We start from the raw sequence: 24,578 nt of genomic DNA on the forward strand, positions 1-24,578 counted from the left end.
TACATCATTTCACATAGCTATGAGGTCAAAAGCGCTATTAGGGAGGGTCCGGTTGTATGTGGGCTAGGTGAAATAATGGACCGATTTCAACCATTTTCAATAGCCTTCGTCCCAAAAGAAAAAGCACGTTCCAAATTTCATCAAATTATCTCAAAAATTGCGACCTGTAGCGTGCACACAAAGTGACACGCAGACAGACATACAGACAGACACGCAGACAGACAGACAGACATAGCTTAATCGACTCAGGAAGTGGATTAGTATACTTTAAGGTGGGTGTAGGAGCAATATTTTTGTGTGTTACAAACACCAGCACAAACGCATAATACCCTCCTTACTATAGTGGTGTAGGATATAAATATCTTGGTAATGTTAAGAGTACGTGACCAATAGGAACAAATGATGATAAAAGTTTTCATACATAAATTCATCAAATGTCTTAAGATTTATTTTTGATTAAGGCTTTAGTTTGATTATTTCGTAAATAATTAATATTTCTAAATATGAATTGCTCTTCACTCTGCAACAATTGCCTTATTACTTAAACATACAATTTAAATATGCAAGTGTTATTCCAATAAGGTTGATATTGTACTTTGAATTTATCTTAACTTCACTTATTTAAGAAGTTTTAAAATTGAATATAATAAATATAGAATTTTCCAAAAAAAGAGTGAAAATTAAAAAAAAATATATAAAATAACAATAATGCTCTTGGCGGGCCCCCTCTCAACATACTAAAACTTTAAACAAAATTTAGCACTTCTTGTCTACATGTTTTAAATCGTTTAGGAATTATGATTTTCCCCACTGTTCGTTGGCCAATGTTATCAAATATGTATGAGCAATGTACATATTTTTGTAGTTCTTGCGTATGAGTGATATTTAATTAAACTTTTATATTTTATAACTTATACGTTATTTTAGTAAACTTTTACAAAATTGTTTATTTAAATTTGTATATTTAAATTTTGAAATTCGAAAGCTTTATAAAACAAAATATTTTTTCAAATGAACTTTTTTAAAGAATTTTTATAAAACTTTTTAATTGTATTTTAGAAAATTCCAACTGCATGTCAAAAAAATCTAATTGTATTTCTGAATTTTTAAATAATAAATAATTAAATAATTTAAAATACAATTGTTTAGCCCTTAGTGGGTTAATTAATCTTATTATTTTTATTATTCCTCTTCCTTATTCTCTTAATACGTATGTACATATGTTTGCAATATATGTATTTAGTATTTACTCACTAATGTTTACCATTATTATTTCTCTTATACATTGTTTGGAAATTGTCTCATCAGTTTTAACAACAACAAAATAACTTTAACAACCGTAAGCATCCACTCTACACAATGTTAGCACACATTTGTAGATGGTGCATTACAACAACGAATTAAGTAATATTATTGTCGTTATTGCATATTAAAATACAAATTATTCAAGGTTAACTTCTTTATTGCAACTTTCCAGTAGAGAATGTAGATCAAATGAAGAAAACATGTATACAGATTTTTTTTAGTAAATTTTTAGCTGCTGATGAGACAAGTAACAAATATTCATTGTAAATAAAGGAAAAGCAAACAATAAAGAACTTTGTATTAATTTTAAATTGAATAAAGGTCTATTTTTTTTGGATTGAACCAAGGGATTTGAAAACGATCAAATCTACACATAAGGTCCTTCGAACCGGATCCCGGATTTAAAATAAAGGTTTTGAATAGATAAAAATTATAACAAAATGTCTCATAATAATACTCCTAACAATACTAATAAAAGTTTACTAGAGCAAACTCCATCTGAATTTGATATAACAATAAATAAGTTTCGTGTAAAAATTTTGCAACGCAATCGACTTATAAAACGTGTTACAGATATCAGTTGCCAATGTTTTGAAGAGATGTCATACACAGAACTTGAGGTTAAATTAGAACTGCTCGAACAAAAGTACAAACAATTTGAGACTATACAATCAGAATTAGAAAACATTGATGAGTCACAAATCGAGGAAGATTTTCGAGACAAATTTGAGGATATATTTTGCGCAGCTAAAGCAAAAATCATTAACAAATTGTCGCTACACAAAACTACAACTAACCCCTTGTCGAGTACTCAAATTAATCAACACGAACCTTCATCATCGAGAGCTAAGGTGAGTCTTCCTAGACTTGAGCTACCATCGTTTAATGGACAACTTAATCAGTGGCTCAATTTCTTCAACATGTTTTCGGTAATGGTTGATAAAAATGATGAATTATCAAATGTTGAAAAATTTCAATATTTAAAGTCATGTTTGACCGGCGATGCGTCTCAACTAGTTCAATCGTTAGAAGTTACAGCAAACAATTACTGCAAGGCTTTAGATCTGCTTATATCACGATATGACAATAAACGTTACATATTTAATTCTCATATTCAAGAAATATTTAAAATTCAAAGAATGTCAAATCCAAACGTAATACAATTACGAAACTTCGTTGACTGTATTAATGGAAATCTTCGAGCTTTACAATCATTTGCATCAAAAAATCAGATTTCAGAAGGCATAATACTACAATTAATTGTCTTAAAGTTAGATATAGAAGTTGCAACAAAATGGGAAGAAGAAGTTTCTAACAATGCTAAGCAAAATAGTACAGACTCATTTTATTTACCAACATGGGTAAATAAAAAAAATCAAGAAAACGAAGATGTTCAAGAAAACATCTTCGTTTTCTTGAACGAAGATGTCAATCCTTCGATATTATCGCAACCAACACAACATCCAGATCATCTCAATTCATACCTAGAAAACAAACTTCATTCGTCGTTTCTGGTGATCAATATTGTAATCTTTGCGAAGGTTCGGATTATCATAACCCCTTCAAATCTTCATTTTTTACGAATATGGATCCTATTTCTCGTTATGAATTAGTAAAACGAAAGGGTTTATGTTTAAATTGTTTATTCCCTAACCACATATCTAACAATTGTCCTTCGAGTAATCGTTGTCAACACTGTCGAGTAAGCCACCATACTCTACTACACAGAGAAAAGGCTAAACAAAATCCAATTGCTGCCGACAATGTTACCACAAATGAAGGTAACTCAAATTGTAACACTCCAACTGTACTAAATGTATCAAGAAGCAGAAGTGATGTCGTTCTGGCTACAGCTTTGGTGGAATTGTCTGTTGCATCTGGAAAAAAAATGGTGGCTAGAGCATTGTTGGACTCAGCCTCACAATTACATTTTATTACTGAAAGAGTTGCCCAAAATCTTCATTTACCCCGTCAAAAAACTGATTTAGATATCTCAGGGATTGGTGATAATTCGATTAAAGCATATTACCAATGTTCACTTACACTTAAGTCTACGAATTACCCTCAAATATCTTTTATTAATGCTATAATACTTTCTTCAATAACAACATGTCAGCCACAAAAATACATTAATACAGAATCTTGGAATATTCCCACAAACATAAAATTAGCTGATCCCAATTTTAATCAGCCCGGTTCAATTGATATACTCCTTGGTGCCAGTATTTTTTATGAATTTCTTATGGTAGGTCAAATAAAACTTCGAGATAATCTTCCTATTTTGCAAAAAACCTCCTTGGGTTGGATAGTAGCAGGCGCAATATCATCGATAGCGCACTCACCATCAGTACCACCAAAAAATTCCGTATTTAGTGCTACAATTCTCGATAAATTAAACGATTGTTTAGAAAAATTTTGGACAATTGAAGATCACCACAGAATAAACAAGGAGGAAAACAATAATGATTGTGAGCGATATTTCGAAGAAACAACGTATAGATGTCCACAAACAAACAAATTCGTTGTTAGATTTCCATTTAAACCAAATGCTCAAAAACTGGGGGAATCATATGATATCGCACTTAAAAGATTTCTGTTGTTAGAAAAACGATTAAAATGTGACAAAAAACTTAATGATGAGTATTCATCATTTATTAATGAATATATAGAAATGAACCATATGAAATTACTGCCAAGAAAACAGGTGTCATCCAAATTGTTAAATTATATTCCTCATCATTGTGTAATTAAAAACGACAGTTCTACAACACGACTTCGAGTCGTATTCGATGCGTCGTGCCAAACTTCTAATGGTCTGTCGCTAAATGACATTCTTCTTACTGGACCTACACTGCAGGATGACTTGTTCACCTTCTTATTTCGTTTTCGTTTACATCGTTTTGTTTTAATGGCTGACATTGAAAAAATGTTTCGGCAGGTCTTCGTCAATCCAGATGATTTAAGGTTTCAATGTATTTTGTGGCGTAATTTATCGATGGAAGAAGTGGATGTTTATCAATTACAAACCATTACATATGGCACTAGCTGTGCCACATTTTTAGCTACAAAGTGTTTACAGCAACTTGCTAAGGATAATGTAGATGTTTTTCCAACAGGTGCTGAAGTTACCCTTAAAGATTTCTACGTAGATAATCTAATGACTGGTGCTAATACGATAGAGGAAGTTATCGAAATAAAAAATCAAGTTGTTCAACTGTTAAAGATTGGTGGATTTCCATTACGAAAGTTTGCATCAAATGTTCCTGATATTATTAAAGATATTAGTTCATCAGATAAAGAACAATTAATAAAAATACATGGCACAGAGTTCATAAAGGCACTCGGTTTAAAATGGTCACCAAAGGAAGACAATTTTCTTTTTAACTACGAAATACCATTATCAAGGACAAAAACAACGAAACGTAAAATTTTATCCCACATCGCCACATTTTTTGATCCATTGGGTTGGATAAATCCTATCATCGTAAGTTGTAAAATTTTAATGCAACACATGTGGACACTTAAACTTTCATGGGATGAAAGCGTACCCCAATGGATTGCCACACAATGGGAAGATATTTGTCAACAAATGCCGCAAATAGCTGAAGTTAAAATACCAAGGTTAGTACAAATAAATTCTGATACTGAAATTCATGCCTTTGCTGACGCAAGTACAAAGGCCTAAGGAGCATGCATATATGCTGTTTCCAGAATAGATGGTACATCGTCATTGTTGTGTGCAAAATCACGTGTTGCTCCGATTAAACCAATTACATTACCCAGACTTGAACTATCAGCTGCACTTCTATCCTCTGAGCTACTTAACGAGGTATGCAACATTAAAAATGTTTCCCCTAATAACATTCATTGCTGGAGTGACTCTTCAATTGCACTATCATGGATAAAAGGAGATGCAGCAAAATGGAACCAGTTTGTGTCTAACAGAGTTCAAAAAATCAAAAATATTACGTCAAATTTTGAATGGCACTATTGCCCAACAGCAGAAAATCCAGCAGACTTAGTGTCTAGAGGAGTAAAAGTTGCTGATCTCATAGACAATAAATTATGGTTTGAAGGCCCAGAATTTCTCCTAAAAACACGCAATAATTGGCCACAATTACCACATCACAATTATGAAGATATTCCTGAAGAAAAAACTAAGGCTGCGACTCTCATCGTAAATCAATCACCAAATATATTCTTCGATTTTAAATACATCAATAATTACAAAAAGACTCTAAGAATTTTTGCCTATGTGAATAGATTTATTGCTTTAGTTAAAAAAACAAAGGAAGTTAAAAGGGGTCATATCACACTTGATGAAGAAAATCAAGCATTATTAAAAATCTGTACTATTATTCAAGTGGAATCCTTTTCTGAAGAATATAAGGCATTGTCCAAAACTAACGTTATAAATCACCAATCAAAATTAGTACAACTCTCACCATTCATCAAAGATGGTCTTATTCGTGTAGGCGGTCGTCTTCAGAATTCATCGTTGTCTTTCGATGCCATTCACCCGATTGTATTGCCTAATCATCACCCATTTGTTCGAACACTCATTAATCACCATCATCGAATCCACATGCACGCTGGAACTCAAACACTCAACAGTCTTCTTCGTGATCGCTTTTGGATTATAGATGCTCGGAACACAATTCGCCACACCATACACAATTGCATTATTTGTTATCGTTGTCGACCCCAAATATGTCAACAAATAATGGGATCATTGCCTAGAGATAGAGTCGAACCTTCATACCCATTTACTATTACCGGAGTGGACTATTGCGGTCCGTTTTCAATTACTCATCGTATAAGAGGTAAGCAACCAACAAAGGTATACATTGCCGTATTTATTTGCTTCACAACAAAGGCTATTCATATGGAGGTTGTAATGGATCTTACCACAATAGCATTCATAGCTGCTCTAAAACGATTCATAGCCAGAAGAGGCAAATGTAATACCATATATTCAGACAATGCTACCAATTTCGTTGGAGCAAATAAGGAACTGAAATTATTACTTCAACATTTCCTATCATCGGACCACATAGCTGCCGTCAGCGAGAACTGTAACCAACAAGGTATAAAGTGGAAATTTATACCTCCCCGTTCCCCACACTTTGGAGGTTTGTGGGAAAGTGCAGTAAAACAAGCAAAATATTTTCTTCGTAGAGCTGTGGGCACCTATCTCTTTTCGTATGATGAACTACAAACCGTATGTTGCCAAGCTGAAGCAATAGTTAATAGTAGACCACTTACACCAATGTCCAGTGATCCCGATGACCTTCGCGCAATAACTCCCTCACATTTCCTCATCGGTCGAACAGCTCAAACAGTACCAGAACCTTCTGTCGAACATTTTGTGTCAGGAACACTTAAACGATATCAACAAATTCAATGGGCTCAGCAACATTTTTGGCAAAGATGGCAAAGGGAGTATCTGAATGAGTTGCAAAGAAAACGTAAATGGACTACCCAGTTTGTAAACTTACAGCCGAATGATATGGTACTAGTTAAAGAAGATAATTCACCACCAATGAAATGGCATCTAGGTCGCATAGTGGAGACAATAAAGGGCCCAGATGACAAGGTTAGAGTTGTTGTTGTCAAAACTAGTGATGGTCAACACAAAAGAGCTATTACAAAAATATGTAAATTACCAATAAATTGAACCAGCATATGGCGGGGGAGTATGTTTAGCCCTTAGTGGGTTAATTAATCTTATTATTTTTATTATTCCTCTTCCTTATTCTCTTAATACGTATGTACATATGTTTGCAATATATGTATTTAGTATTTACTCACTAATGTTTACCATTATTATTTCTCTTATACATTGTTTGGAAATTGTCTCATCAGTTTTAACAACAACAAAATAACTTTAACAACCGTAAGCATCCACTCTACACAATGTTAGCACACATTTGTAGATGGTGCATTACAACAACGAATTAAGTAATATTATTGTCGTTATTGCATATTAAAATACAAATTATTCAAGGTTAACTTCTTTATTGCAACTTTCCAGTAGAGAATGTAGATCAAATGAAGAAAACATGTATACAGATTTTTTTTAGTAAATTTTTAGCTGCTGATGAGACAAGTAACAAATATTCATTGTAAATAAAGGAAAAGCAAACAATAAAGAACTTTGTATTAATTTTAAATTGAATAAAGGTCTATTTTTTTTGGATTGAACCAAGGGATTTGAAAACGATCAAATCTACACAACAATAATAGGGGCTTTTTTTAATCACTGGATTTATTTTATTTCAAGAAAAAAACTATCTTTGGAGGCTGAAATTTAGTTTTGGTCATCATAATCTGAAAATACACTGTATATGCTAATAGAAGGTCAAAGAAAAATTAATTTTAGTGCAACAATGGCGGTTCTGCAGCTAAAAGAAGTAAATCCAAATTGGATTTATTAAATCCAAAAAAATAGTTGGATTTAGCTAATTTCAATATGGCAATGCTTTGTATTCATAGAATAAAACCAAAATAATTTAAAAATGATTTAATTTGTTTTATTTTGCTATTCACCAATAGATGGCAAATATTTTTTAAAATGTATAAAAATAGGAAAATAAACAAAATTCATGTAACTTAAATATTTCAAACATGATATTTCAGTGCAAATACCAATTTTTGCAACAAATTGTTACAAATTTTATGGAAAATTTACAAATTTAATATTAAATTTTGAAATAACTCCATCTGTCGGCCGCTGCTGACATTGTGATTTGAAATTTGTTTAGCCTCGATTAAAACCTTTTGCTTTATCCACCTGGCGTACAGAGGGAGAACTAAATTTTGGATTTAATAAATCCAATTGTTTAAAAAATGCTTCTAATAAGAAATATAATTAGATTTTTCTGAAATTTAATTAGAAATTTTATAACTAATATTCCATTGTTCATAAATTAAATTGGTAATGATTTAGAAAAAATACTTCTAATGTTATAACAAGTCAAAATTAATTTTTCTTAACACTTTTGAACTTTTTTTCACAATACAAATTATTCAATTGGCAGTTATTATACCAATTTTATCTTATCACATCATTCAAATGATGATACTACTCCAAATTACTACAATTTTTTTAGTAATGTAATACATTGTTTAAAATATTTGTTACATTTTCAGAGCTTTTGGTTATTTCCGAAAAGGTCTAAATGTTAACTTCCTGTAATTGCTTTTGTTCATGTGTGAATAATTTATAATTAAAATAACTGCGCTTGTCTGTATATTCATTACCTCCAAAAATTAAACTTCCTGAATGTTACTGTACTAAAACACGAATTTTCATTTATTTAAATTAATGTCATGTTAAATTACCCAAAAATCTAAATATTTATAAATATCAAGAGTACGCATTCACATGTAATCCACTCAACACAAACGGAAATAGTCGTAATTTTTTGAAAAAGAACATAAAATTAAGCTAAATTAGAAATGGCAAGAACAGAGGGTTAAAAAGGTGAGTTATTAAATCATAAATACAAGTAGACACAAACCCACACTCAATCGAGCACATTATCATACGCACGTATATACGGGTACCTTAACATATACACATGTAAACGTGAAGATATGCACACAGATACAAAGACAAAACATATTTAGACCCAAAATTAAACCCACTAAACATAAAGAATGAAATATGAATGAACAAGAAAACAAACGAGCATATTTTATTAACAAAGTTAACAAAACTTTTGTTAGTCAGTGAAATAAATGGTGCTACATGCCAAATGAAAGGTTTTACTGTATACCGTATATCCCTCATTTGTACGTTTGTGATTTTTTTAAACATAAAAACATTTAACATATTTTTTGTTGCGGAAGAATGCATTTTTATACCCTACACCACTTTAGTGGGGAGGGTATATTGGGTTTGTGCTGATGTTTGTAACGCACAATAATATTGGTCCTACACCCACCTTAAAGTATACCAATCGGCTCAGAATCATTTTCTGAGTCGATTTAGCTATGTCCGTCCGTCTGTCCGTCCGTCTGTCCGTCCGTCTGTCCGTCCGTCTGTCCGTCCGTCCGTCCGTCCGTCCGTCCGTCCATGTAAACCTTGTAATCAAACTACAGGTCGCAATTTTGAAGATAATTCAATGAAATTTGGTACATGATCTTCTATTGTCCCAGGGACGAAGCCTATTGAAAATGGTTAAGATCGGTCCATTATTTCACCTAGCCCCCATACAACTGAACCCCTCGAATAGGGCTTTTAAAACTTGTAATCAAACTACAGGTCGCAATTTCGGAGATAATTCAATGAAATTTAGCACATGATCTTTTATGGTACCGTAGACGAAGCCTATTGAAAATGGTTAACATCGGTCCATTATTTCACCTAGCCCCCATACAACTGAACCCCTCGAATAGGGCTTTTAAAATTTGTAATCAAACTACAGGTCGCAATTTTGAAGATAATTCAATGAAATTTGGTACATGATCTTCTATTGTCCCAGGGACGAAGCCTATTGAATATGGTTAACATCGGTCCATTATTTCACCTAGCCCCCATACAACTGAACCCCTCGAATAGGGCTTTTAAAATTTGTAATCAAACTACAGGTCGCAATTTCGGAGATAATTCAATGAAATTTAGCACATGATCTTTTATGGTACCGTAGACGAAGCGTATTGAAAATGGTTAACATCGGTCCATTATTTCACCTAGCCCCCATACAACTGAACCCCCGAATAGGGCTTTTAAAACTTGTAATCAAACTACAGGTCGCAATTTTGAAGATAATTCAATGAAATTTGGCACATGATCTTTTATGGTACCGTAGATGAAGCCTGTTGAAAATGGTTTACATCGGTCCATTATTTCACCTAGCCCCCATACAACTGAACCTCTCGAATAGGGCTTTTGAAACTTGTAATCAAACTACAGGTCGCAATTTTGAAGATAATTCAATGAAATTTGGCACATGATCTTTTATGGTACCGTAGACGAAGCCTATTGAAAATGGTTAACATCGGTCCATTATTTCACCTAGCCCCCATACAACTGAACCCCCGAATAGGGCTTTTAAAACTTGTAATCAAACTACAGGTCGCAATTTTGAAGATAATTCATTGAAATTTGTCACATGATCTTTTATGGTACCGTAGATGAAGCCTGTTGAAAATGGTTCACATCGGTCCATTATTTCGCTTTTAAGTTCATAATTATGTTTAATATACTCATATCTCGACAAAAAGCTGCAATAACCAAGTTGTATACAAGACTTGATGACCCCCACGAATTCCATAATAATAGGTTCTCATATGACCCCAGCCCACAATTTTACGTCCACAATTTTATTCAACAATAAACGGCTTAAGTATGTATATCTAAGGCAAGGTACAATTCAACTTAAATGCTTTATTATGGCAACTAAATCACATTATATTTTTGTCAAAGGTGTAGGGTATTATATGGTCGGCCTCGCCCGACTATAATTTCTTACTTGTTTTATTTTCCTTTTTTCATAATAATAATATTCGACATCATGTTTCATTCTTTAATTTGTTGGTGTAATTTTTTGTTCTATATATCACTGAGTTCTAACCTTTACGATTTTAAGTGTCTTTATCCTTTCGTAGTTTATTTTTATACTACCCTACACTTTTAGGCTGATGTTTGTAACGCACAAAAATGTTGGTCATACAGCCACCTTAAAGTATACCGATCTGCTCAGAATCAATTTCTGAGTCGATTAAAATATGTTCGTCGGTCTTTCCGGTTGGCAGTCCAACCTGTACCATGTGCGCAATGTAAAGGCAATTTTCAAGATATTTTAATGAAATTTGGACAAAACGTCTTTTTCGACATAGGAACATTATTCCAGCTAGCCCCCATATGTATATGTCTAATATTCGTGAAAACATGAGTTTCAGTTTTAACGTAAAAATGTTAGAACTCAGTTCAAAAAACCAAAATTTTGGATTATACCAGTCTTGTCAACCAAGTAAATAGGCATTAGCGTAAATTACGGGTGTTTTGAACCTTTGTCGATGATACTGAGTAATTAGGTTTAAACAGTCACAAATTTTTTGATTATATATTAATTGCGATAAAACATATAACACATCGAAATATTGGACGTAGGTCGACAAAAGTATATACATATATTCTAGGTCCTTAATAAATTCTGTGACGATCTTGCATTATCCGCCTGTCTGTCCGTTTGTCTATTGAAAGCACGATAGATCCTGAGGGAATAGATGTAGGGAGATGAAATTATGCATAAATATTTTGTATCGATGCAGTTTGTTTTGAAAATGGTCCATATCGGTCCATGTTTTCGCATAGCCTCCATACAAGTGGCCACCTGAAAAATAGATTAAGCAGTCATAACTGGCTTAAAAACAAAAAAACAGCAATGAAATTCCAAACATACTAGTTTAATATAAACCACAATCTCACTACTTAATTTTATGAGGATTGGTCCATAATTGACCTTACTCCCCATATAAGAACACCTTCAAAAAATTACTATAACGATCATTATCTGCTTCAAAATGTCAGTATAGCAACAGAAATCGATATGAACAATTTTCATAAAAACTAAAACATCTCTGCTAAATTTTATGTGGATCGGTACATAATTGACCCTACCCCCCATAAAAGGTTGCTCTCAGAAAATAACTTTTAAGCCTACATCGGCAGAGAATAAAAAATATGTTATCTTACAGGTTTTTATCGTTTTTTATACATGTGTAAGCATACAAGCGTGTGAAATTAAGAATGCAAGAAGCAGACCTGGGCGATTTGCATTTATTTTGCATTAACATTAAATTAAAACAAGTTAGAGTGCTATATTCGGCTCTGCCGAATCTTAAATACCCTCCACCAGCAAGCTACTTTTCATTGAGACCCATTTAACTATCTAATTTTTAGATAACTTGGCGAAATTTTTGTTTCCTTATTGAGGGTACTAACATTTATGCATATGTCAAACTAATTTTAATTAGGTCGAGAAAAATGTATATTAATAGGCCAGTTTGAAAACATTTTAATATAATGATATATCTGTACACAGAACATACTAATTTTGAATTTTATGCGGATATAATCATTTAATTACGAATTAAGTGGTATTAAGTGATTTTCAGAAGTATACCTTATATGGGAGCTAAGACAACCTATGGACCGATCCGGAAGAAAAAAATCCGTAGAATGATTTATATATACAAAATAAACATTTATGTCGAATTTTATCCCGATAACTTTGATTATCAAGTGCATTTGAGTAATTTTCGGAGTTGTGACCAATTATCAACCGATAAAGAAAAAATTTAGTATAATGATTTAGTATAATGATTACTACAATAGATTTATTAATTAATGAAATATTTGCGTTTAGGTGATTTTCGGAAGTGGACTTTATATGTATAGGAGCTATGACCTTACACAAAACAAATTTGTGTCGAATTTTATCAAGATACCTTTATTTGATAATGTGCGTTTAAGTGATTTTTTTGAAGTGGACCTTATATAGGAGCTACTACAATATATGGATCAATCCGGAAAAAATTTGGTAGAATGATTTATATGCTCACAAAACATATTCAAGTCGTACTTCATACCGATAGCCTTATTATTCAAAGAAACATATGGGTTTAATTGATTTTCGTATGTGGACCCTCTATGGGAGCCTATCCGAAAAAAAATTTCGTAGAGTGATTCATATAAAGACAATACATATTTGTGTCGAATTTTATCAAGATAACTTTATTTAACAATGAAATATGTGCGATTATATGGGAGCTATCACTAATAATGGACCGATCCGGGGAAAAAGTGGTAGAATGATTTATATGTACACATTACATATTCAAGTCGAATTTTATCCTTATAGCTTTAGAATTTAATGAAATATAATCGTTTAATTGATTTTCGGAAGTAGACCTTATATGGGAGCTATGACCTATTATGAGCCTATCCTGAAAAAATTTCGTAGAGTGACTCATATAAAGACAAAACATATTTGTGTCGAATTTTATGAAGATAGCTTTATTTGACAATGAAATATGTGCTTTTAAGTGATTTTCGGAAGTGGGCCTTATATGGGAGCTATGACCAATAATGAACCGATCCGTAAAAAATTTGGTGAAATGATTTTAATGTACACAAAACATATTTTTGTCGAATTTTATCCCGATAACTTTAGAATTCAATGAAATATATGCGTTTAAGTGATTTTCGGAAGTGGACCTTATATGGGAGCTATGACCAATTATGGGCCTATTCGGAAAAAATTTAGTAGAGTAATTCATATTTAGACAAAATCTATTTATGTCGAATTTTATCACGATAGCTTTATTTGACAATGAAATATGTGTTTTTAAGTGATTTTCGGAAGTGGGCCTTATATGGGAGCTATGACCAATAATGGACCGATCCGTAAAAAAAATTGTAAAATGATTTGTATGTATACAAAACATATTTGTGTCGAATTTTATTCCAATAGCTTTATAATTCATTAAAATATATGCGTTTAAGTGATTTTCGGAAGTGGACTTTATATGGGAGCTATGACCAATTATTGGCCTATCCGGAAAAAATTTCGTAGAGTGATTCATATTTAGGCTAAACATATTTGTGTCGAATTTTATCAAGATAGCTTTGTTTGACAATGATATATGAGCTTTTAAATGATTTCCGGAAGTGGGCCTTATATGGGAGCTATGACCAATAATGGACCGATCCGTAAAAAATTTGGTAGAATGATTTGTATGTATACATTTAACTCGACTTTTATCACAATAGCTTTACTCATCAAAGAAATATGTGCGTTTAGGTGATTTTCGGAAGTGGACCTTATATGAGAGCTATGACCAATTGTGGACCGACTGAGATCTGCGTCGATAGTATGATTTCTATTCATATTATATTTGCATGTTCAAAATTTTGTGTTGATACCGATATGTTTGAGGGAGTTATTAACGATAAACTAATTTCCGGGAATATATACCTTTGTATGGGGGCTATGGGAAATATTCGATCGATTGTGAAGATTTTGAACATAATTGATTACTGCCCTGAAAAAATAATGTGTGACAAAATTCATCGAAATATCTTTGGTAGTTTCCGAGAAAACTTCAAAAGAATTGTGAAAAAACCGTAATTTTTTTCGAGGTAGTCTGAAATTTTTATCTATAACTTTTTACGTTGTGAACCGATTTTGCTGATTTTCAATACCAAACTGCTTAGGACAATAATGAATATTCTTAGTGAATTTGGCTGATTTCTTTTGCTTAGTTTTAACGTGAGCGTGTTTTAACCAGACAGACAGACAGACGGACAGACGGACATAGCTAAATCGACTCAGAATTTCATAGGGACCCAGAATATATATACTTTGTTGAGTCTCAGACGAATATTTCTTGGTGTTACACACGGAATGACAAACTTATATATACCCTCTATCACCACTGATGGTGGTGGAGGGTATAATAACCGTTAAAATTTTTAAAAAATAAATAGTTCTTACTTTTTAATAACCTGCGTGTGTCGTGAAAATAAGCACTCAGTTTGCTTAATAATTTTTGAAAAATCAGCATTACACAAAAGATTTAATGTGTGACTAGCACATCGAAAATGTTTCGGAAGCAAGGTATTTATTTCATAAACATGAATCCCTTCTTCGACACCATAGACAATAGTTTCCTCAAAATCGTACTCATCATCAATATCATTATCTTCTTCCTGATCGTTGTCAACTAGAAAAAGAATTGTATATGCAAGATCAATGGAATGGCTTACTTCTAATATAATTTATATATTACTTGTAACACCGAATTCCCTAAACGCCTTACAAAAATTTGATGCATTGTCCGTTATTGTTGCCACTAATTTTGAAATGTCTTTTTGAAAGTCATCGTGAATATTGCTAATTATTCTGGCAATATTTTCTGCAGTATGACTATGAAATCGACGACATGCCAAAACTTTGGACACTCTTTTAAATGAGCGTTCGTCTATCCAATGTATTGTGTAACCTAAAAATGACCTTTTCTGAGCGGACCATATATCGGTGGTAGTGCAATAATATGGAACACTATCCAGCATCTGACTCATTGTTTTTTGGAATCTAACACTTTTTGCTTTTAAAAGTGTAGTCATCGCTCGTCTACTTTTCACGATACGGTTTGTGCCTACGAACAAATTTTTGAAAAACGGGCTGTCAACTATACCTAGAGGGCTATATGCGTTTGCTACAAAATCCAGCACGCGTTGGTCAAATGTTATTGTCTTGCAAACTTCTTGGCTATTATTTTTTCACTTTGAAATGTTACATATTGAGAGGGATGCTGCCTTTGTAAATGGCCCCAGAAGTTTGAATTTACACGTAACGATCCTTTTATCTTAGAGAAGCAAACATTGCATTCAGCAATAATACCTCCCATCTTTTTCAAATGGGCTGTATCATTTCTCTAAAATTGAAAGATATTAAGTTGAGGAACCTATTTGGTTTCCAACAAACCTTACCGTTTCCACAACTTTAAAAAATTTGTCAAATAATAATCGACATGTTCCTTTTAAACTACTTATTGATCTTCATTAGACGAGCTTGTATTCATTGTCACTGAAGGGACATCAGAATCTTCAGATCTAATATTTAGATATTTGTAAATGGGATGAAATGTTTTAATAAAATGTAGAGGTTTGAAAATATATTGTTTTGTAGGATTTTTCTTTCACAACTTATGTTTATTAATACTTACATTTCATTTTGCAATAGTATTCTTTTTTTGGCAGGAGCACCTTTCAAAATATTTGATTTTCTTTTTGAAGGAGTTGGGAAATATGTACAATCAGTTAAACTATCATCGCTATCACAATAAAATTCTCAGTCACTCATTTTTTTAACTTTTGTAACGATCCGTTTAACACAAAACCATATGCACAAATAAAATATTAATTTATGGGATCCTAAATTTAAAGCCGTTATAATATTAAAATTCCAAGTATATGGCCTTCATATTAAATAGTTCCAGAAAGAGTCTGTTTACGCCATAAACAACATAGATTTTCTTATTCTCCAATTTTTTTACAAAAACTTATTTGCTATACAATGTCGGACAAAACTGTACAAACTTTAAAAAAATCAATTAAATTTGTATTTCATAATTCAAATTTTTATTTAAGGAAGATTATACACTATAAACTAAACAAGTTAGAGTGCTATATTCGGCTCTGCCGAATCTTAAATACCCTCCACCAGCAAGCTACTTTTCATTGAGACCCATTTAACTATCTAATTTTTAGATAACTTGGCGAAATTTTTGTTTCCTTATTGAGGGTACTAACATTTATGCATATGTCAAACTAATTTTAATTAGGTCGAGAAAAATGTATATTAATAGGCCAGTTTGAAAACATTTTAATATAATGATATATCTGTACACAGAACATACTAATTTTGAATTTTATGCGGATATAATCATTTAATTACGAATTAAGTGGTATTAAGTGATTTTCAGAAGTATACCTTATATGGGAGCTAAGACAACCTATGGACCGATCCGGAAGAAAAAAATCCGTAGAATGATTTATATATACAAAATAAACATTTATGTCGAATTTTATCCCGATAACTTTGATTATCAAGTGCATTTGAGTAATTTTCGGAGTTGTGACCAATTATCAACCGATAAAGAAAAAATTTAGTATAATGATTTAGTATAATGATTACTACAATAGATTTATTAATTAATGAAATATTTGCGTTTAGGTGATTTTCGGAAGTGGACTTTATATGTATAGGAGCTATGACCTTACACAAAACAAATTTGTGTCGAATTTTATCAAGATACCTTTATTTGATAATGTGCGTTTAAGTGATTTTTTTGAAGTGGACCTTATATAGGAGCTACTACAATATATGGATCAATCCGGAAAAAATTTGGTAGAATGATTTATATGCTCACAAAACATATTCAAGTCGTACTTCATACCGATAGCCTTATTATTCAAAGAAACATATGGGTTTAATTGATTTTCGTATGTGGACCCTCTATGGGAGCCTATCCGAAAAAAAATTTCGTAGAGTGATTCATATAAAGACAATACATATTTGTGTCGAATTTTATCAAGATAACTTTATTTAACAATGAAATATGTGCGATTATATGGGAGCTATCACTAATAATGGACCGATCCGGGGAAAAAGTGGTAGAATGATTTATATGTACACATTACATATTCAAGTCGAATTTTATCCTTATAGCTTTAGAATTTAATGAAATATAATCGTTTAATTGATTTTCGGAAGTAGACCTTATATGGGAGCTATGACCTATTATGAGCCTATCCTGAAAAAATTTCGTAGAGTGACTCATATAAAGACAAAACATATTTGTGTCGAATTTTATGAAGATAGCTTTATTTGACAATGAAATATGTGCTTTTAAGTGATTTTCGGAAGTGGGCCTTATATGGGAGCTATGACCAATAATGAACCGATCCGTAAAAAATTTGGTGAAATGATTTTAATGTACACAAAACATATTTTTGTCGAATTTTATCCCGATAACTTTAGAATTCAATGAAATATATGCGTTTAAGTGATTTTCGGAAGTGGACCTTATATGGGAGCTATGACCAATTATGGGCCTATTCGGAAAAAATTTAGTAGAGTAATTCATATTTAGACAAAATCTATTTATGTCGAATTTTATCACGATAGCTTTATTTGACAATGAAATATGTGTTTTTAAGTGATTTTCGGAAGTGGGCCTTATATGGGAGCTATGACCAATAATGGACCGATCCGTAAAAAAAATTGTAAAATGATTTGTATGTATACAAAACATATTTGTGTCGAATTTTATTCCAATAGCTTTATAATTCATTAAAATATATGCGTTTAAGTGATTTTCGGAAGTGGACTTTATATGGGAGCTATGACCAATTATTGGCCTATCCGGAAAAAATTTCGTAGAGTGATTCATATTTAGGCTAAACATATTTGTGTCGAATTTTATCAAGATAGCTTTGTTTGACAATGATATATGAGCTTTTAAATGATTTCCGGAAGTGGGCCTTATATGGGAGCTATGACCAATAATGGACCGATCCGTAAAAAATTTGGTAGAATGATTTGTATGTATACATTTAACTCGACTTTTATCACAATAGCTTTACTCATCAAAGAAATATGTGCGTTTAGGTGATTTTCGGAAGTGGACCTTATATGAGAGCTATGACCAATTGTGGACCGACTGAGATCTGCGTCGATAGTATGATTTCTATTCATATTATATTTGCATGTTCAAAATTTTGTGTTGATACCGATATGTTTGAGGGAGTTATTAACGATAAACTAATTTCCGGGAATATATACCTTTGTATGGGGGCTATGGGAAATATTCGATCGATTGTGAAGATTTTGAACATAATTGATTACTGCCCTGAAAAAATAATGTGTGACAAAATTCATCGAAATATCTTTGGTAGTTTCCGAGAAAACTTCAAAAGAATTGTGAAAAAACCGTAATTTTTTTCGAGGTAGTCTGAAATTTTTATCTATAACTTTTTACGTTGTGAACCGATTTTGCTGATTTTCAATACCAAACTGCTTAGGACAATAATGAATATTCTTAGTGAATTTGGCTGATTTCTTTTGCTTAGTTTTAACGTGAGCGTGTTTTAACCAGACAGACAGACAGACAGACAGACAGACAGACAGACAGACAGACGGACAGACGGACATAGCTAAATCGACTCAGAATTTCATAGGGACCCAGAATATATATACTTTGTTGAGTCTCAGACGAATATTTCTTGGTGTTACACACGGAATGACAAACTTATATATACCCTCTATCACCACTGATGGTGGTGGAGGGTATAAAAATAAGGAGACCAATATTGTTATACCCTCCACCACCATCAGTGGTGATAGAGGGTATATATAAGTTTGTCGTTCCGTGTGTAACACCAAGAAATATTCATCTAAGACCCAACAAAGTATATATATTCTGGGTCCTCATGAAATTCTGAGTCGATTTAGCTATGTCCGTCTGTCCGTCTGTCTGTCTGTCTGTGTAAAACACGCTCACGTTAAAACTAAGCAAAGGAAATCAACCAAATTCACCCAAAATATTTATTATTATCCTAAGCAGTTTGGTATTGAAAATCAGCAAAATCGGTTCACAACGTAAAAAGTTATGAGTAAAAATTTCAGACTACCTCGAAAAAAATTAGGTTTTTTTCATAATTCTTTTGAAGTTTTCTCAGAAACTACCAAAGCTATTTCGATGAATTTTGTCACACATTATTTTTTCATGGCAGTGATCAATTATGTTGAAAATCTTTAGAATCGATCCAATATTTCCCATAGCCCCCATACAAAGGTATATATTCCCGGAAATTAGTTTATCGTTAATAACTCCCTCAAATATATCGGTATCAACACAAAATTTTGTACATGCAAATATAATATGAACAGAAATCATACTGTTAACGCAGATCTCAGTCGGTTCACAATTGGCCATAGCTCCCATACATGTTACACTTCCGAAGATCAGCTAAACGCACATATTTCATTGATGAATAAAGCTATTGTGATAAAATTCGAGTTAAATATGTTTTGTGTACAAACAAATTATTCTACCAAATTTTTTACGGATCGGTCCATTATTGGTCATAGCTCCCATATAAGGCCCACTTCCGAAAATCATTTTGAAGCTCATATTTCATTGTCATATAAAGCTATCTTGATGAAATTCAACACAAATATGTTTAGTATAAATATAAATCAATCTACGAAATTTTTTCCGGATAGGTCCATACTTGGTCATAGCTCCCATATAAAGTCCCCTTCCGAAAATCACTTAAACGCATATATTTCATTGAATTATAAAGCTATCGGGATAAAATTCGACACAAATATGTTTTGTATGAATACAAATCATTTTACAAATTTTTTTACGGATCGGTCCATTATTGGTCATAGCTCCCATATAACCCCACTTCCGAAAATCACTTAAAAATACATATTTCATTGTTAAATAAAGCTATCGTGATAAAATTCGGCATAAATATATTTCGTATAAATACTACTACACTACATTACTACATTTTTTCCGGATAGGCCCATAATTGGTCATAGCTCCCATATAAGGTCCACTTCCGAAAATCACTTAAAAACATATATTTCATTGATAAATTGGGATAAAATTTGGCAAAAATACTTTTTGTGTACATTCAAATCATTTCACCAAATTTTTTACGGATTGGTCCATTATTGGTCATAGCTACCATACTTCCGAAATCACATTGTCAAATAAAGCTATCGTGATAAAATTCGACACAAATATTTTTTTTCTTTATATGAGTCACTCTACGAAATTTTTTCCGGATAGGCTCATAATTGGTCATAGCTCCCATATAAGGTCCACTTGCGAAAATCACTTAAACGAATATATTTAATTAAATTCTAAAGCTATAAGGATAAAATTCGACTTGAATATGTTTTGTGTACATATAAATCATTCTACCACTTTTTCCCCGGATCGGTTCATTATTGGTCATAGCTCCCATATAAGTCCCACTTCCGAAAATTACTTAAACGCACATATTTCATTGTCAAATAAAGTATCTTGATAAAATTCGACACAAATATGTTTTGCCTTAATATGCATCACTCTACGAAATTTTTTCTTTAAATAATAAAGCTATCTGAATAAAGTACGACTGGAATATGTTTTGTGAGCATATAAATCATTCTACCAATTTTTTTGCGGATTGTTCCATATATGGTAATAGCTCCTTCCTTAAACGCACATATTTCATTATCAAATAAAGATATCTTGATAAAATTCGACACAAATATGTTTTGTGTAAGGTAATAGCTCCTATACATATAAAGTCCACTTCCGAAAATCACCTAAACGCACATATTTCATTAATTAATATATCTATTGTAGTAAAATTCGACTTGAATTTTTTGGCATATAAATCATTATACGAAATTTTTTCCTTATCGGTTGATAATTGGTCACAACTCCCATATAAGGACCATTTCCGAAAATTACTCAAATGCACATTAACAATCAAAGTTATCAGGATAAAATTCGACATAAATGTGTATTTTGTATATATAAATCATTCTACGGATTTTTTCTTCCGGATCGGTCCATAGGTTGTCTTAACTCCCATATAAGGTATACTTCTGAAAATCACTTAATACTGATAAAATTCAAAATGATTATGTTCTGTGTACAGATAAATCATGATATTGAAATGTTAGTACCCTCAATAAGGAAACAAAAATTTTGCCAAGTTATGTAAAAATTAGATAGTTAAATGGGTTTCAATAAAAAGTACCTTGCTGGTGGAGGGTATTTAAGATTCGGCATAACCGAATATAGCACTCTAACTTGTTAAAAATTAAAATATGCAAATATTACTTATGTATATAACAACAAATTGGCATCTGTTACAGCATTATTACATATTGTAAAAATATTCTAAATTAAATGTCGAAGTTTAATCAATGCCAATAACATTTATTTTCCTTTGAGTTATTACACAAGAAATCGTAAATTTGTAGGTGTACAATACGTTTGTTTTACACTACAGTAACATTATGCTTGTATCTTTCTTTAATTGTCTAAAATTTGAATATACATATCGACAATTTTTAATTTTTTGTTGACCCATTGTAGGGTTGTTATTCATTGTGTCGTTTATTTTGCTCCTCTCTTCCTATTTATTACATTAAAGTTTTGCTCGCTCTCTTTTATTTTACTCTCGTCAATGATATTATCATTCCATATAAAAACCCTGCCAGCATTTTGGTAGCTGACTGTGGAAATAACTGACTTATAGTTCTAATAGGCACTTTAACCCCCGTTAACACCAACTCCGGTTATCGTTTAACCGGTAGACATTCTGCCGGTAAAAATAATTTTTATACGAAAACTGTCAATTTAACCTTACGATAAAATATAATCAGATATTGAGATAATGGGGGTAAGTTATTTTCACAGTTAACTAACAAATTGCTGGCAGGGATTTTACATAGAATGATAATATCATTGACGAGAATAAAATAAACAAGTTAGAGTGCTAAATTCGGCTGAGCCGAATCTTAAATACCCTCCACCAGCTACTTTTATATTAAGACTTTTCTAATTGGTCAAATATTTGTAGAAATAAGTTATCTCATGTCTTAAATTGAAAAATCCGAAGATTTAAACAGCTTAAATCTATTACAATTCCAAGATTTATTGAACATTACAAACGCAATTTTCTTTATATTTTTATAGCGCTTAGCGATATTTAGTAATTTGCATGTATGCATGTGTGTGAAAATTAAAGGATTTTCAAAATACATAAATAATCTACACAAATTGCTAATGCAACTAGTTAAATACGGTTAAAGTGCTTTCAGGGGCAGGACCTAGATATGACCAATTATAGTCCGATCGTAAAAAATTCTTTAAGCTAAATTTCTGTACATAAAAGCTATATTTCAGTAAAATTTTATATCTATATCGTAATTTAGTAATAAGTAATGTGTGTTTAAGTGATTTTCGGAAGGGAACGTGAGAAATCTTGAAATAGAATTTTTGTATACAAAACTAATATTTGTGGCAAATTTTGTATCAATAGCTTTATTTGGTAATGAGTAATGTGCGTTTAAGAGATTTTCGTAAAAGGACCTTGTATGAGAGCTATGACGAATTATATATAAAAACAAAATTTTAAAATTCTGTATCTATATCATTATTTGGTAATGAATATTGTGCATTTAAGTGATTTTCTGGAGGGGACCTAGTATGAGAGCTATGACCAAATATGGACCGATCGTAAAACAATTTTATAGTGTAATTTATGTATATAAGAGCAATAATTTTGCTAAATGTATGATATCAATATTTGGTAATGAATTATGTGCGTTTAAGTGATTTTCGGGAGGGAACCTTGTATGGGAGCTATGACCAAGGTTGGACTAATCGTGAAAAAATGTTGAAACAACATTTATGTGTACAAAAATAGTATTAATGCCAAATATTTTATGGGTATCACTATTTCCTAATGAGTTATGTGCCTTTAAGTGTTTTCTGAAAGGCACCTTGTATAGCAGCTATGATCAATTATGGACCGATAGGAAAACAATTTCACAGTAATATTTGTCTGTATATGAGCAATACTTCTGCCAAACTTTATAGTTAGTAATGAGTTATGAGTAATTAAGTGATTTTCGGGAGGGGACCTTGTATGGGAGCTATGACCAATTATGGACCGATCGGAAAAAAATTTCACAGTAATATTTCTATGCATATGGGCAATACTTATACCAAATTTTATATGGATATCTTAATTTAGTAATGAGTTATGTGCGTTTATGTGATTTTCGGGAGGGGACCTTGTATGGGAGCTATGACCAATTTTGAACCGATCAAAAAAAATTTTCATAGTAATATTTCTATGCATGTGGGCAATTTTTATACCAAATTTTATATGGATATCTTAATTAAGTAATGATTTATGCGCGTTTAAGTGATTTTCGGGATGGGACCTTGTATGGGAGCTATGACCAATTTTGGAGCGATCGGAAAAAAATTTTATGTGGATATCTTAATTTAGTAATGAGTTATGAGCGTTTAAGTGATTTTCGGGAGGGGTCCTTATATGGGAGCTATGACCAATTATGGACCGATCGGAAAAGACTTTCATAGTAATATTTCTGTATGCGAGAGCAATAATTGTACCAAATTTTATATGGATATCTTAATTTAGTAATGAGTTATGCGCGTGTATGTGATTTTCGGGAGGGAACCTTGTATGGGAGCTATGACCAATTATGGACCGATCGGAAAAAACTTTCACAGTAATATTTCTGTGAATATGGGCAATACTTATACCAAATTTTATATGGATATCTTAATTTAGTAATGAGTTATGAGCGTTTAAGTGATTTTCGGGATGGCACCTTGTATGGGAGCTATGACCAATTATGGACCGATCGGAAAAAACTTTCACAGTAATATTTCTATGCATATGGGCAATACTTATACCAAATTTTGTATGGATATCTTTATTTAGTAATGAGTTATGCACATTTAAGTGATTTTCGGGAGGGGACCTTGTATGCGAGCTATGACCAATTATGGACCGATCGGAAAACAATTTCACAGTAATATTTCTGTGCATATGGGCAATACTTATACCAAATTTTATATGGATATCTTAATTTAGTAATGAGTTATGCGCGTTTAAGTGATTATCGGGAGGGGACCTT

The 24,578-nt window shown here is 32.0% G+C and overlaps 1 protein-coding gene across 1 annotated transcript in view; it reads left to right on the forward strand.

Moving 5' to 3' along the window:
• The first annotated feature begins 1,745 nt into the window (after positions 1–1,745).
• LOC119609382 overlaps positions 1,746–24,578 on the forward strand; it is a 53,108-nt gene continuing 30,275 nt past the window's right edge. The window contains exons 1-3 of the mRNA XM_037964138.1: positions 1,746–2,831; positions 2,930–4,926; positions 5,017–6,962. Coding sequence (XP_037820066.1) covers positions 1,746–2,831; positions 2,930–4,926; positions 5,017–6,962 — 5,029 coding nt within the window. The remainder of the gene's footprint in view (positions 2,832–2,929; positions 4,927–5,016; positions 6,963–24,578) is intronic.

This window comes from Lucilia sericata, unplaced genomic scaffold (assembly GCF_015586225.1).
Source record: "Lucilia sericata isolate MDLA Ls3-8-SP2 unplaced genomic scaffold, ASM1558622v1 Contig000023F_arrow, whole genome shotgun sequence".
NCBI classification, from domain to species: domain Eukaryota; kingdom Metazoa; phylum Arthropoda; class Insecta; order Diptera; family Calliphoridae; genus Lucilia; species Lucilia sericata.